Genomic DNA, 15,509 nt, shown 5'->3' on the forward strand with positions numbered 1-15,509 from the left:
TATTAAGTGGTCAGAAAAGTATTGGCAAATTTAAGTGCAATTTTAGTAAATAGTTTTTATTCTTTTAAGCAATGTTCCTTTTAGAGTATCATAGTCTTATTACTGTAGAAACTCTGTAATTTATCCCCGAAAAAATTCTGACAATCGATTTTTGTATCCCTCAATTGGAACTAAATTTTTTTTCAGGGAACTGTTGCACAGACCGAAACAGACTGACTGTCTGGTTGTGCCAGCAGTAAAGTTTACCCATCCAAGATCTCTCAATTTTTTTTAAAGGATAACTAAATATGCGTATGACCATGGTCATGGTTATGGTCGAAGACGATACATTTTCTGCTTTCCTACTTCACCAAACACATAGAATCACTTCCTTCGGCGTTAGTTCGGGCTTCGTTATAGATTATAATATTTTTTCCTATTTTGATCATGACTTGTTCGTCTATTATTCGCTTTATCATACTCTTTAAAAACGGGTTGATTTCGTTGCGTTTCTTTGTAGTTCTACGGGTGGGAATACAATCGAGTAAAATCTTTTGCGTAACCCGTGGCGATATCACGGCTACTCACGTCTAGGTCTTTCTCAGCTTTTGCAATCATTTCATCAGCTTTTTTTTGTAATTTTTTTTTGACCACTGCGAAAAGAGCTACTGTCAACATTTCAAGAACAAGTGATATCTTTGGCTCGTTTCCTTGGAGTAATGTATCTTGAACATAAACAGCACAAAATTTTTTACGGGCTTAGGCAGAATTTGCATTCTTATCGTAATAAAATTAGCGCGTTTTTACAAAAAGTTTACCTGTCGTCAAGGCGCTCTACCTTGACTCTGAACAAGAGGTATTTGAACAATTTGAACGCGTTCACTATTACCAGATTTCACCTTACTATGTGATGTGCGATTTCAAAGTTATCTGGGTAAAAAAAAAACTATATATATCCCATTAACTATAACTTCAACTTACGTCTACAAAAACTTGATTCTATAACCGCCGGACCGCCAGAATCACCCTGACATGAGTCCCGTCCTCCACCTTCAGCCATGGCGCAAAACATTGTCGTCGCGTCGAACAACCTTGGATAGGCCCTATAGCAGGCGGCGTCACTTAGCTGCGGTACCTAAGCATCACGGCAGAGTTGCAAAAATAATAATTACATATAGATCAAATCGAGGCTTTTAAAAGGAAAAGGTTGAACAGCACCAAGCTGTATCGATATAATTATGATAGGGTTCGAACTGTAGTGAGTAACATTGTAGGAATCATGTAATAAGTAATTAATCTTTCCATGTTTCAAATATCACGTGCGTTTATCCAAAAAAATGTTTGTAACCGAATTGTTGTAATGCAAAAATAATTACTGTGGTTATGCATTACTGAGAAAAATGCTATTCAGTCTCAATGAAGTTATAGTAAATCTCTTAGTAAAGCGAACAACTATGCTTTAAAACTGCGTTTGAAACATCAATTATCAGGAATAGCTGAAACCAGTTTCGTTTGACAACCGGCAATATTTAGCATTAAAAGCATTATAGCTGTAGTTGTACTTCCGGGTTGCATTTCGGGTTGATTTTTGTCAACCCGAAATTCAACCACGAGATAGATCTATGCTCAATAAAAGCTTACCTCCGTGTAGAGGAGCCGGTCAGAGGGTGTGCCTATCTCATGAGTGGCACCAAAACCAGATACCAGAATAGAAAGTGTTCTATTAATGGTAGAAGGTCCGTTAGGAACTTGGTTGGAGTTGGTCTTTCCGTTACGAATATCATTATCATTATGAATCTCATTTGCGCTTCGGTTGGACACAATGCAGGAACACTGATCACTAGTGCTGTTGTTGCTGGAATTATTCGAGCAGTATCTTTCCCTAATAGGGAGGCACACAGGTGAAGTATGGGTATCAAAGAAGAAGGGTCGGTCGATTTTCAATAAAGCCAAATCATTGCTAAGTGACAACGGGGCATCTAGGCGCCATCCGGGATGATACATAATCCTTAACACCTGAAAAAAGTGTGAAGAAATTGTGTACCATACCAATCTTTGTAAATGTAAAAATAAATACGGCTTTAAAATTGAATAGATTAGAATAAACTCGTTAGGCTAGAGAGAGGATTTTCAATAATATGTGTTAGAGGTCCTTTATTTTTTACACAGTCATCCCAATGCTCTGACAGCTTTTGAGCAGCCACATATTTACTTCCATATGTGATTTCTCTACTTACGGCTTCTTGAAGTAAATCAATAGTGGGGTATGTTTTTAGGACACGAAAGGCCCCAAAATCAGACAGACTTAGATCGGGAGAATAAGCAGATTGACGCCAACGTTGAATATTCCTTTGCTCAACCCAGGAAGTAATTAAGGCATGACGATAAGATCAAGCTGGAAAACTCAACCGTGTGCTTTAAATTACCGTTCAGAGAATTCACGGGTCTCTTGGAGAACCCGAAATGGCAGGCCACATTCATTGTTTCAGTTTGGGGTAATATCTCATATTAGCGGATGCACTAGGTGTTCACTGCAGGTACTTCGATCGCCTCTACGTCCAAACCTACTTGACTCAATTATCAAACTTGATTTGAGCAGTTCTTTCGCGTTGTTCTTTTTATACTGGCTGTAGAAATCGGACCGTATCTCGTCTATGGCGACCGTATGCTCCAGATAGGTTTTTGTTGGCTAAAGTTTTCTAAATTGTACGTAGGATACACCACATGCATTTTATTCGGTCTGGAGTCAAATTTACGGGAGACCCGTTTTCTACTCAGTTCCCGCATTTCCAGTGTTTTAGTTACAATTCTGCGACACGTTATGTATAAGATACCAGTTTTAGCCAACAAAGCTTTCAGACTCCAAGTTTTGCTTTAGTGAAAAGTTTCCTCGAATACGATAATACATCCTGACTCAAAACGCCCGACCCCAACGTCTGGTCATCTTCTCATCGATCTTCAACACTCCTGTCTTCGTTCTTGAAACATTTGCACCATTCACGTTATGTGCTTTCGTCTAGGGCTTCCTAACCTAATGTCTTGACCTATCTTTGATGGGTTTCTGCAGTGCTGTGGCGTTCAAGGAAGACAAACCTAACCATTGAGTGTTGGTTTTTGAGACTAAAAGATATTCTTGTTTATGAACTCATTTCTCCCGGAATAAACTCAATCGGCTTCGACCCATAGGTTTCTAAAATAATGCAGTATTTACCCGCCAAATTTCATCATCTAGTTCAAAAGTTATTTAATTTCGAATACCACCAGGTTCGCTTGTAACAGCCTAATCGTTCTCGTGGATGTCTCTTCTACATTTTTATCAAAATAAAAGACATCATGTGTTTAGGAAGCCTTAAAGTTATAAATATTTTGAAACTGCCATTATGTTTTCTCAGTGGAACACGCGTTACTTGCCGTTGGTAAGAACAGACCTTGCGCATCTGACTCGAAGGAGAAACTCCGAAGTCGCCCTTCCGGATGGTCCCGGTGATGAGACGGTATACTGCTGAGTCACGTTCCTATTTATTATCATCAGAAAATAACATCCAACACCAATAAGAGTATATGTCACTGTTTTAGCTACAATGTCTGATCGCTAAAATCTGATCTTAAAAAGCTACAAGCTCTAGTCGAATATTTATCCGCACTGTAAGAACGTACTTTTGAAACTAATTTGCTTTGTCAAAATTTTCCATACATATGTGAACTGTCTTTATTCGACTCGATGTTATAGGTAACATTGGCCCACGCTTACCTTTAAATAGTGTGGGTTATACACATGGTTTGTACTAAACATACCTATTAGCCTCTGCCTAAGGCGTTCCATTTGCTTTCTAAACTTGAGGCAAATTGAGATCTGATAAACTCGACTATTAGATCTCTGCTAATTGCAGTTGTTCTATCATTTTATTCGAGTTATCGTTGTTGTTTCTTTGAAGATTTCTCCTGGTTGCCTGTCGTAGTATAGCCCACGCAGTATTCAACCCGTTTGTGAATTTCTCGTATTTTCGTATCACCGTGTTTTTCTTTCGGAAATTTCATTGTTTTCATTGCGGGTAACTCGGAGTCAAATATTTAACTATGGCATGCTACTAATTCCGTGATACTGCAAGTAATATTAATATTTCTGGAAAATATTATACCCTTGAAAAGCTATTACCTATGAAAAAATAAGAAAATTTATTTTTTTCAAATCAAGGTTTATGCCTATCTGTAAAACTTGACAAGATTTTATTTTAAAAAATCTACGGTTACATTTGAATGATTCACAAACGCTTAACCGTTGTTCAGATGATACCGCAAGTGTAAACGTATATTAGTTTCTATTCGTTTCTACATAATGCTGTACTGTATGAAACTGATTTTTTTTCTGCCAATGTCTTCTAGTGACTGGTCTTGTTAAGTACACACCGAAAAATCACAAGAATCATGAGGAGGGTTCTGCAGATGGTGAACGCGCTCGAACACACACATACATATACACACCCTTTGTCACCCACGAATACACGTTACAACAAAAACTAAGTGTTTTACTTCGACGTAAGTATTAAAATTGTGCATAGATATTACGCATAGAGAAACAAAGTAACGCTAAAAACATCTTGACTACTATTTTATGAGGCGGAGTAAAACAATATTCACTATCTAGTAAAACCTGCAGTTTAGATACTGTACTTTTCTAGTCACCCACCTGTAAACAGTGTGCGGCAGTTACGACAAAGTTCGGTGATATTACTGCTCCTCCACAAACGGCCCTGCGGTATCTGCCAAGAATCACCTGGAGTTTGAATCGAATGACATCTTTATTTGCACAATGGTCGTATATAATATGTTAATTGGCATTCCTTGTATTGGTAAATCCATTTACACATCATATACGCGTAACTGTTGTTCATTACAATTTCGCTTCACATAATGGTTTTAGGAAGCTAGTTTGTAACATGCCCAATTTAAGTTACATTTTTCTTGGTAATTTTATTATGTCATTATCACCTATTTACCCTCAAAAGTCGCTTTCGTTTTTGCTAACACGTTGCACAGAACCTGATCTGTCTGAAAAAGCGGGTACATTATCGCGGCCACCTCTCCTGGGACTTCATACTATATAATTTATAGCAACATAGATATCCTAACTTTAAAGACGACTCTGAGTCACTAAGTGACTGTATCGGTGTGACGTATTATGTTCAGTATATGTAAAGTACTTATGTCCGAGTTCGAGACTATCTAGGTACCATTTTACTTTTCTCACTATAACGTTATTTGCATGTATGTGTATGGTGGAGCCGCTATGGAAGGTTTTAATTGTAAGTCGCACCGTACATGTTTGCGAATCGTTCTACAAAAAGTCTGTTTTATGTACAATACAATAATAATATGATTATGGCCAAGTCAAAAACACACCCAGAAAGCAAATGACGTCAAATGTTTGCATGTAAAACGCAGCATGTCTATAATTACGAACCTCCTTCAACACCTCAAGTCAGCGATTTATGCCATAGTCAATTATCACGCTATTTCTGAAAAGCCCAAAGAAGACGCCTGCATGTCAAGAGGAAGAATTTATCACAGAAGGACATCAAAAACCAATGCATATTACTAAAATGAACATTAGAAGATTATACAACACGAATCATGTAAAGTTCTTTTGAATGGAAAAAGTTGCTCGCTATTCTATTTTTTCAAGCAAAGCATAAAACGCTCGGCCATTCCCAGTTCTATGTTCATCGTTAACGCTGAAGTCTGTAATAGAAACTACCGCTACTTCGAAAATGTAGTGGCTAGAACCCATCTTTATACCCGCGATTATATACAGAAAAACAAGGAATTGCGTGGACTGCATTATGTCGTGCGAAAAACATTAATGGCCGGTTTTCGCCAGGAGCTGAAGAAATTTTTGAAACAAATAGTAACAGCCATAAATTCCTTTAGGTTAAATAATATTAAAAGTCGGGCTCTGTGACAACTCTACACACGCGTCAACCTTCGAAGTCCCAGTTGTCCTTTTCGTAATAAGTTAAGCTATGCTCAATGCTTACATACCACCTTTTCTTAGATGTTGAGAACGTTTTCAGACTCAGCTTCGCTCCATCATTTTTTAAACTTCTTCGATTGTCTCAAAGTTTTTTTCTGGTGTTTTTTGAGCCTTAAAATGAGGAAAAAGTAACAAAGGCTATAGATATTCAATGAAATCGATACTTAACGCTACGCAGTTATTGAATTTTGCTACAAAAACACGATACGGGTAGACGATTGTACTTTTCTCCTTAGATCGTTTTAAGTGCGTTAAGTCTTCCGAATAGCTGGTCTACATTTGCTCAAAATTTAAGCATCTCGGCATAATCCCTGGGTCTTTGGCTTGAAACGATTTTCCGAAATGGTCCGAAACGACTCGTGTGAAGGTGCCTGAATCTTCTGTAAGCTGCTTAAAAGTACTTCGTGCGTCCTTCAATATGAATTGCTTTTTCCCAAGTTTACTTTGTAATATCTGTCTTAAGTGATTGGACGAACAATTGTCTCTAGGCTCCGCTTGTGCACTCTTCATTTTGTTCTTAATACAGAATATGATGCTCTTTGATGCACCAGCAAAATAAAACTCGGCTAAAAGTAACTCACTCTAATACGTTAAAAAAATGCAAGGTTCGGCCTGAAGGTAACAGACGGACAGGTGAGTCTGATGCCATAATCCATGGCTTGGTTGTGGATGATAAAAAGTGGACTTTTTATTGGTACCTTTTTTAACTCTAACTAGAATAATTTCTTAAGAATGCTGCTGTCAAAATATTGGAAAAATATATATAATGGTCACTTCTTAACAAGACATGTTCCTACAAAGCTTGATAACGCATTTATCGATTTAACTGGTGCATACGACGCCTATTTCGCTCAACAACGGCAGACAACTCAATTATCGTATTCAACAGTTTAAATTTATCGACGGCTGCTTACTTAACTATTTATAAATTCGTGTGATTTTTAAACATCATCTAACATACGAGCCCCAAAACGGCGTGAATAGACTGAGATTAACCAGGGCATAAAAACAGTCTCGTGTAACACACTCAGCATATGGCAACAACAAAATCAGCGGCAAAATTAAGTAATTGCTAGAGATGTCTAATAAATATTAGTAACTTTAAGGGTAGAACTTTCTATGTAACGAATATAGAATGGTAAAGAAATCCAAATATATTTCCCCTCACAATTCGGGGAATTGACTAGGTACTTCCTGCGCTCAGTTGCGTCCTATGGTCCTTTCCAAAAGGATAACTAGACGGACGGTGGTGGAAATCAAATGCAATTTGGTTCGTGTTAAATATGTGCATCGACTGGAGTATTCGAAATGTGTGCAATTGTCACCCAGTAGCAGTTCTATGCTTATTCAAAACACTTGGTATATGAGCAAGCCTTGATGATCTGGCATCATGATACACCCTTGACATTATATATAAATGCTGAAAGGACGCCTTAGACCACAATAGCGTATGTAATTATCGATTCAAGAAGAAATCCACAAAGGTTCAGAAATGTCCATTAGCGCAGACTTCCAACTCGTATACTAAATAGCATAACAATGCAAACAGAGCATTTTGAGCGTAATTTGAGGAAATCACTAGCCCACTCTAAATGTCAAGCCAAGGCACCGTGCGGATGAAGTTAACTGAATGACTGTCCTATCAAGATCGACTAAGGCGCTTGGTATGTTGGTGAAGCCTTGGTTTTAAAATGTTTACAGTAAGGCCAAGTATATCATAAACATATTTAATGTTAGCCAATTTGTTTTTAAGATCACAGGTGTCTGCATTTGTGGACGATTTGCGAATCTGTCTGATGAGGGCGAAATCCGCGGCAAAACAAACGGCACGATATCTGTCCATGGGACTCGATGTGAAGTAGCAGTATGTTCATATAAAGGACAAATAAAAGTGGGCATAAACTGAACGTTGCGGAATTTACGTCTCAATAGACCGCGTTGCTAATGCGTACAGTTGCGGAGAGGTTGGTCGAATAAGATCTGAGCCAATCGCAAATTACAGGAAAAGAGTTATTGGAGGAAATTACTTTTTTGAAAGGACATTACGGGAGATTGTGTCAAAAGCCTTTGCGACATCAAATAAGGTTACAGTAGAGGTGTTTCCTCGGTTGCAAGAGCGAGTGTTTGATCATGATAGGTATCACAAAGAGCCATATTCCAGGAGAACGAACAAGTAAAGCCATCACGAATTTAGAAAAAAATTAAAAATATGTTAAAAAATAACAGGCGGATTTTAAGCTGACGCTTAAATTATTTTTCAAAAAGTTTTGCACTGGTATAGGATTATAGTTATGGGTCTATAGGTTGTGGGACTATCACAGCCGCCCTTACCCTTAAATTGAGGGGTAACTTGAGAGACCTTTAACGATGCTGGAAAGATGGAGACCTGAAGAGGTGAGCAAAGTATACGCGCCAGCGGCCAGGCAGTTACGTGCAGTATTTTCTGGGCGGATCAGTAGTAAGCCAGTGAAGTCGGCTTTCATGGAAATGCCAAGTGATAAAACAGGTTCTTTGCTGATATCCGACAAATTAAAAAAAAGAAAAGGAAAAGGCGTTTTAAGCGAGCGTCAAAGCGTACGCTGGCAGAAAACATATCATAGTCAGTGAGTCAAGTGAGCTGTCAGGGTCAAACTCACTTCTGCGAAAAAGACGTAAATAATTCAGTTACTTCATGATAGCCTTCGAAAGTTGATGCCGTCAGGTTCCGTAGTTCTTGATGGGCAAGCCTGTCTAATATTGACGCAGAATTTGTTAACGAGACGCCACAGCGATTTAATACAAGGCACTGTAGTCGGACCAATACCTTTGCGACAGTTTTAACCAGCATGTGACCAATACTCCTTCAGTGTCTTGTAATATGCATCTTTAAGTTGTTGCTTGGTTTTATCGCAACAATATATTTTTCCAGCTTGTCAAGAATATGCTTAAAGCGACGAAGCTCCGCCGAAAAAGTTCTAGGGCTGGGCGGTTTATGATGGATGACACTTTTACCGAAAAAGCAGTGTCCTAAATACTATATTCAAAAAGTTTACGGCGGAATCCGTATCTGTAAACCCGTACATTGGTGACAAATCAATAGGGAAAAAAGTACTGCAGCATCGATTATTATATATATATATATAAATTATTTGTACTAAAAAAAAGTTCTTATAGGACTACTCGAATTGGCTTTATGGGTGGTTAGCAGAAAATGAATAGCTGAAAGAACATGATTATAATCAGAAAGGGCATGAAATTGCATCATTGTTGAGGTGACCGCTACTACGGCCACGCCAAACGGTGAAAATGCGTGATGTATATACGTTTTAGATTCGTCTTTCATTGTTCAATCAATTAAAGGTAATAAATCTTTGGAGAAGTAACATAAAAGGTGACCCGGAGATTTCTCAACTACAACTGATAAACTAATCACATCCGTGTCGCCAAGGACAGTCGCGTATATTTTGTAAATGAGTTGGAATATTATGAACTGGAACATTCAAATTCATGCGTAATAAATTTATCGACTGTTTGTGCAGGTTTCAACAACAATACACCCAATTAATCGCTATTTGAAGCACCACTTGATAATTTTATACATCTTCATGAAGCGACGAAAATAATTTAACAGAACGCACTTTAAACGATTCATGGCCATAACAGCGCCGCCGCGTACAGAGCAAGTTCTACTAAAATGCGGTAATGTGAGGATCCTTTAGAAAAAGTCTCCGAAACACACGTAGCATAAACTGTGCCCCCTCCCCTGCCGTTACTTGTTTATATTTGGTCTTTGCTTTAATGTCGTGCAGTAGTGTACGAATAGATTCGGCATATTGCCTAGATCACACATTAATTTGGTAATAGGAAAGCAAACCTCATATTTCACAACGAACAAAGTGCACTCTTCTTGAGGAGTATGTACCCTCATACCGACCATCGATTGCTTTTTTAGAGCTTAATGATCGGTTACCTATCCAGTTCGATGAACTAGTTGCTGATAATTATTTGTATAGAAGTATTAATCGGAAACTGAACGAACATGAAATATATGCCATCTCGAAAAAGCCATAAGTCCTAGAAAAGAAGGACAAGATTGTATAGAAACGCCATCAAGTTGGATTTTATGTCCTGTTCACGACGTTACTTAGGTATTGCTTTAGTTTTTTCCATTGGCTTTTTCCAGGACGAACTTGGATGAAACAAATGTCCTTAGCTTTGATAGGTAAATAAGTTACCACTGCACCACCATTGGACAATGCGTCCTTACCGCGTCGGCAATGCATGATACACATGCGTTTCGAGCAGCTAATGGTGTTTGTTGTGAGCCTTGGCAACTTACTAGGTTCGAGCTCACTTCCTCAAGAGTCGAGACTGCATTAGCATTACCTTACTCAGTACTTACCTGCCACGGAAACTGGCCTTCTTTCGCAGGTGCGCCACCGATGATACGCGCTTCGCGGTAAGATGGTTTTCCACATGGAACCGTTGGCATCAAGCTGTTTGTTGCTGCATGGTGGGAACAGACACCTAATAGGACTAATAGTAACAGCGACGAAAGATGTTGTAACTTCAATGAAGTCATGATTTGATGAATCGACAAACGGACACCTGTTGAGGAGAGCAAAATTTCAGATCTATAATATAGTTCGATCTTACGCTCCATAGCCCAAAGCATAGTTTATATTTTTATACTTATTATTAGTTTATACGCTTTCTAAGGAGTATTATTGTTTGTATTATTATTGTTATGCGTTTGTAAGATTCATGAATAAAACGGAAATAAATTGGAATAGCAAATGCATCAAAGGACTAAGAATTTAGGAAAACCTAATTGAGAAGAATAGAAGCAATCATTGAAACAAATAGAACCATGACCTAAACCACATATCCAAAGACCGAGAAAAAATTTAAATCAAGGTGTTATCTTTTGTTAACTTATCGCTAGAACCATATGTAACCTATGTGTAACCACTTCGAGGCGATTCCGATTTATTTTTAATTAGAACATGTATATAGCTGTTTTAAAATTATTAAAAATACCTGACAGAGTTTAAGGCTAACTATGTAACAAACCACTCGTCCTTGTTGTTTTCTAAAAGCTATTGGAAAATACACACGGTTTCTGAAATCCAATTTGTGAAAACCAGCAAAATCCTATTTTTTAAAGTTTATTAACAGCGCGAAGAACTACGCTGTAAGAAACCTATCGGTAATACACTTGTCAGCAATTACTGGAAGATTAACCCTTAATTGGAACCCTAAAAATGCTCAGTCAGGTCTTTGAACTGATCCATTCGAAATGGCGCTTCCGTGAAGAAATGAATTCACAATACTCACGTTTTAACCGGTTTCACTGAAGACGAATCTTACCTAAGAACATGAATGGTCTGACAGTTAGAAGGCTTATCTTATTCCGCCGACTGTAGTGTAGAGCTATCCGTTGGCAAACGCACTGAGGTAGCTAAGAAAGACAATGTTTCTAATACAAAGCTTTCGACCGATAAGTGGACGACTCTTGTTGGGCGACACCGGAGGAAGTCTTTATAAAGTGGTTGAGAAATCGAAGTAAATGGTATGTATGCCTTGCGTTCGATTGGCTTTCACACAAAATGAATTGGCTGCTAAGCAGTAGCTAAGTTTTGGGGTACACGGTTCGGTCTACGGTTTCCATATAACATGAAACCATTTGAAACATTGCATGTAAGTTTAAATTTACGCAGAGCGCAGTTACGGTTAGGGATTTCAGAAAATTATTACTGGCTCTAACCGCAGCATTATGGCCTTTTCGTACAAGCCTGCGGAAAAGTACTCTTCAGAACGTAATGCGGGTTGTCAAAGACTGATATGTATCGATGACAGTTGTGCTTTAAAATAATGTAGAAACCGTCGGTCATGTGTGATGAGATTAATATGTGCCTTTTTGTATTGGGTTTATAAATTGCTGATCAGCGCCGACCCACACACTAGGTAGACTAAGTAGGTCATCGACGGATAATCCACCAACACTTTTGCAGTTAGAGATTTTTTTCGATAAAATTTTTATACGGAAAATGCAAAACCATTTGAGTGATCGAGTAAACCATTGTTTCTTTATTTTGCTTACGATTAAATTTGGATCGGTATTAGACAAGATATATTTTTAGGTGATCCATTAAATATTCTGAGAATTAATTTTAAGATAAAGCCATAAAATGTGCGATGCATTTCATGATGCACGAGATAGCAAATTTATTGATCGGCACCATTCCTTTATACTATTATGGGTAATTGAAACAGTGTTACATCTTTCCGCTTTAAACAATGCGACGAATAGCAAAAAATAGAAAAATCAATCATTCAAGAATTATAGATGGCCGCAATTGATGATTTCTTTGCCATCATTTTTAGCGAGCCAAAACCTGTTTGCCGAATTTTATCATTCTTCTGGCTGAAGGGGTGCGAATGTCGATTTAATATAAATAACTCTTAAGGTCTAATTAAACTGAGCTTAAATTTGAGTCTAACCTAGGATCGTAATGGTTTGATTGTTAGAATTCCATTTAAACATATTACATAACAAATCAATTTTTTATAAAAAATGAAGGCTTTTTTTTTTAAACAGAATTCAATAGTTATCGCTTGCTAGAAAATCACAAACTCTTAGTCAACAGTAAAGAAAAACGGACATTGATTTGATAAAGTAATTCGAAAGCTCTCTGTTCATCACTGAATTGGCAGTACCGATACTCATTTGCGTTATTCACAATATAGCATCTTTAAAAGTTGGAAATGATGGAAAAACTCCAATATCTACTACAAAAATATTAACAATAAAGTACAACGTTATTATGGCAATACTGGAGAAACTGTTATTGACATCTGTGCTGCATAATAAAACGTCTGCTATTTAGAGCAATTTCTATATGCCTTATACTGACGACATTGTCGGATCTACTTATTTTTACGTACATAAAGTCAATTTTTTAAGGAGGAGATATAGACTTACGGTAGCAAAAACAGTAGGCTATAGCGATCTATGAGGACGTCACATTAAACTTCAAATTGTTACAGGCTGTGGTACCTCTGGATTAAATCAAGCTTACGTGACACAAGATTTTCTGCTCGAAGCAGCATAAAACTGAACTTAATTTGCCTTGAACAATGTGATAATTACATCATACATAGGGGGCAGAGCATTGACGTTTAATAAAAATACAAATATAAAGTATATTTTGTTTTACCGTTTTTATCGTACACAAGAGTAAACATTTATTGAGCATACTAGCTATATGCGCGACCTTGGTTTATATGAAAGGGGCATTTTTTTTATTTCTTTGTAAAAGTTCCTTTGAGAAAGCTTTCCTCGTTTCAGTCACTTAAGTAAATATACGTTTACTGAGTCTAAATGAGTTACTAAATATTATACCATTATTCAATCAAGCGGTATGATCGCTAAACCTTATTCCAATTTACTTATAACTATAAAAACCAGCATATAATCAGATTTGTAAATTGGTATCTCTTATCTATGAAGGGTTGAATAATTATACTCTGAACAAGCGTTGCGTGTTGGATCAGCCGCGTCCAAGCAGTTTGATGAACGAAAGTAACTTAACGAACTTAATCATGAGAATATATATGGTTGATTAGTAGTCGTCACTATTTACGAACATATGTAAGCTGCATACAGTTATCACAATTCACCAACGACTCGCAGCACGAATGTTTTGCGAAAGAGACCTAGTGTTAAATTTTCCCGAATATTTATGAGCAAAAAATCCTCATAACAATTGTGGGCTGCTTTTTCTTCTATTTGCTACATTACTATACCATTTAGTGCAAATGTTGTCTACTCTGAACATTTCTTAAAATACTAAATAAAAAAGTTTCAATTGTTACAGCTCTCATCATCTTAATAATCTTCCGTATCCGTTAGAAGACATCAACAGATAATCTTCTAACTCAATGTGATTGTATCAAGTAAGTTGGTGCAGTGCCATTGCAACGTCCTAAAACACAGAGTGATTCACAATTAGATGGTTCTTAGAAATAAATATCTTATAGGCAGAGATTAGCATGTTTATATGTACTGTACCATTGATTACGTGTTCCCACGACATTTGCAACATTGATAGGTATCTCTATGCAATGAATCATGCAAAGACAAACTTTCTTTATAGGTTTTTGAATCTGTATCTAAACAAAAACAGATATTTCATCAAAACTTTTTGGATGGTAATTTTTGGTGGTCATTTGTATTCGATACAACCACAATTCACCTCGATTGCATCTACAACCTCTAACTAGTCATTTTCAAAGGTTTTTTTTTAATCCGCAATTAGCAGGCGTACATCAAGCGATATCGGTAAGGGGTGTCGTGATCCGAGTAGCTAATAGCTATCATTTTGGTTGTCTTCCTATGACAATCATAAAAATGCGGCCATCGCTTGCAAATGATTACCGGCATATTGTTAATGATCTTTTTTATAGGTCTGTTGGGAAATGATGCAGATAAGTCCAAAAAGACCCAAAAAAAAAATTGGCGTATAGCATTTCATTTTCGGCTTGTCCTCCAGAGGACAACTCAAGCAAACCTAGTAGGCCGTGAACCCACTTCTGGATGGTTCCCGTAATAATATCGCACAGTCCAGATTCGAGATGATTCAGCATACAGGATGTAGTTTAATAATATATGGCAAATAATTGAAATGAAAAGCAGGTTTACCCACGCACGACACTCGTGAACGAGATATCTAATCACCACTCATATAATTCCTATGTTACGATGTCATAATTTTGATAAATATTTAAAGTGCAACAGCTATATTAATCACGGCTGTAGTCATTCTATGGTTTTATTGACTTATATTGGAATAACATGGTTGAAGCTTCATGTCATAAGTGTTCGAAATAACGGTCTCTACTGTTTACACGTTCCTGCAGTCTGTGTGATAAACCTACCGCGCCAATGATACTCGATTTTGCTACCTAAAATTTTCTTTTGAACCATGCTTAATGAATTTTCTGAACCCCCCAAATCTGAACTCTTGAAAATTGTCTGATCTACCTTTTAAAAGCCTGCTTCAGATTTTTCGTACGTAATGGTCGATTTCCGGCAAAAAAGGAAGTTTGTTAATCGTGACAGCCTTATTTCGCCATGGTGACTGCATTGTTCTAGAAGATATTTGTTCCAGAAAGAGCCGGCTTTTTTCTTAAGTAATATAAATAAATGCCTGCTACGACAAACAGTCCGCCAAAGAAAATTATATAAAGTACTTGAGAAATCCTTGCATCTATTCAAGGTCTTTAGTGTATAGTTTTGTTTGTGTATAATAATTTAAGATTATGCATAATACGTATGTAATTTAAAACTAGGGATTTACCTTGTTTAAAATCTGGTGATGAATATGCTGCCTATAGCGTATCTTCATTATTAGCAGCAGCATATAGCTCTACAGACGCCCTTGGTGATACACGGTTTTCAACGAGGTAAATAAGCGCGCCTTTGAGTATGCCAAAAAACGGCTGTATGTGCAGAAAT

The 15,509-nt window shown here is 37.3% G+C and overlaps 2 protein-coding genes across 2 annotated transcripts in view; one reads left to right on the forward strand and one right to left on the reverse strand.

Moving 5' to 3' along the window:
• LOC111249433 (trypsin-1-like) overlaps nucleotides 1-11,485 on the reverse strand; it is a 12,808-nt gene extending 1,323 nt beyond the window's left edge. Inside the window, exons 1-6 of the mRNA XM_086986531.1 lie at nucleotides 11,360-11,485; nucleotides 10,392-10,597; nucleotides 4,667-4,753; nucleotides 3,408-3,494; nucleotides 1,621-1,995; nucleotides 961-1,114 (exon numbers count right to left, since the gene is read on the reverse strand). Of these exons, the coding sequence (XP_086842657.1) occupies nucleotides 961-1,114; nucleotides 1,621-1,995; nucleotides 3,408-3,494; nucleotides 4,667-4,753; nucleotides 10,392-10,597; nucleotides 11,360-11,369 (919 nt within the window). The 5' untranslated portion in view covers nucleotides 11,370-11,485. The remainder of the gene's footprint in view (nucleotides 1-960; nucleotides 1,115-1,620; nucleotides 1,996-3,407; nucleotides 3,495-4,666; nucleotides 4,754-10,391; nucleotides 10,598-11,359) is intronic.
• Nucleotides 1-12,905, forward strand: part of UQCR-C1 (Ubiquinol-cytochrome c reductase core protein 1) — a 20,942-nt gene extending 8,037 nt beyond the window's left edge. The window contains exon 8 of the transcript XR_015326452.1: nucleotides 10,421-12,905. The gene's annotated coding sequence lies outside the window, so the exon portion shown is untranslated. The remainder of the gene's footprint in view (nucleotides 1-10,420) is intronic.
• Nucleotides 12,906-15,509: the final 2,604 nt, after the last annotated feature.

This window comes from Varroa destructor, unplaced genomic scaffold, assembly GCF_002443255.2.
Source record: "Varroa destructor unplaced genomic scaffold, Vdes_3.0 BEIS01000004.1, whole genome shotgun sequence".
Classification (NCBI taxonomy): domain Eukaryota; kingdom Metazoa; phylum Arthropoda; class Arachnida; order Mesostigmata; family Varroidae; genus Varroa; species Varroa destructor.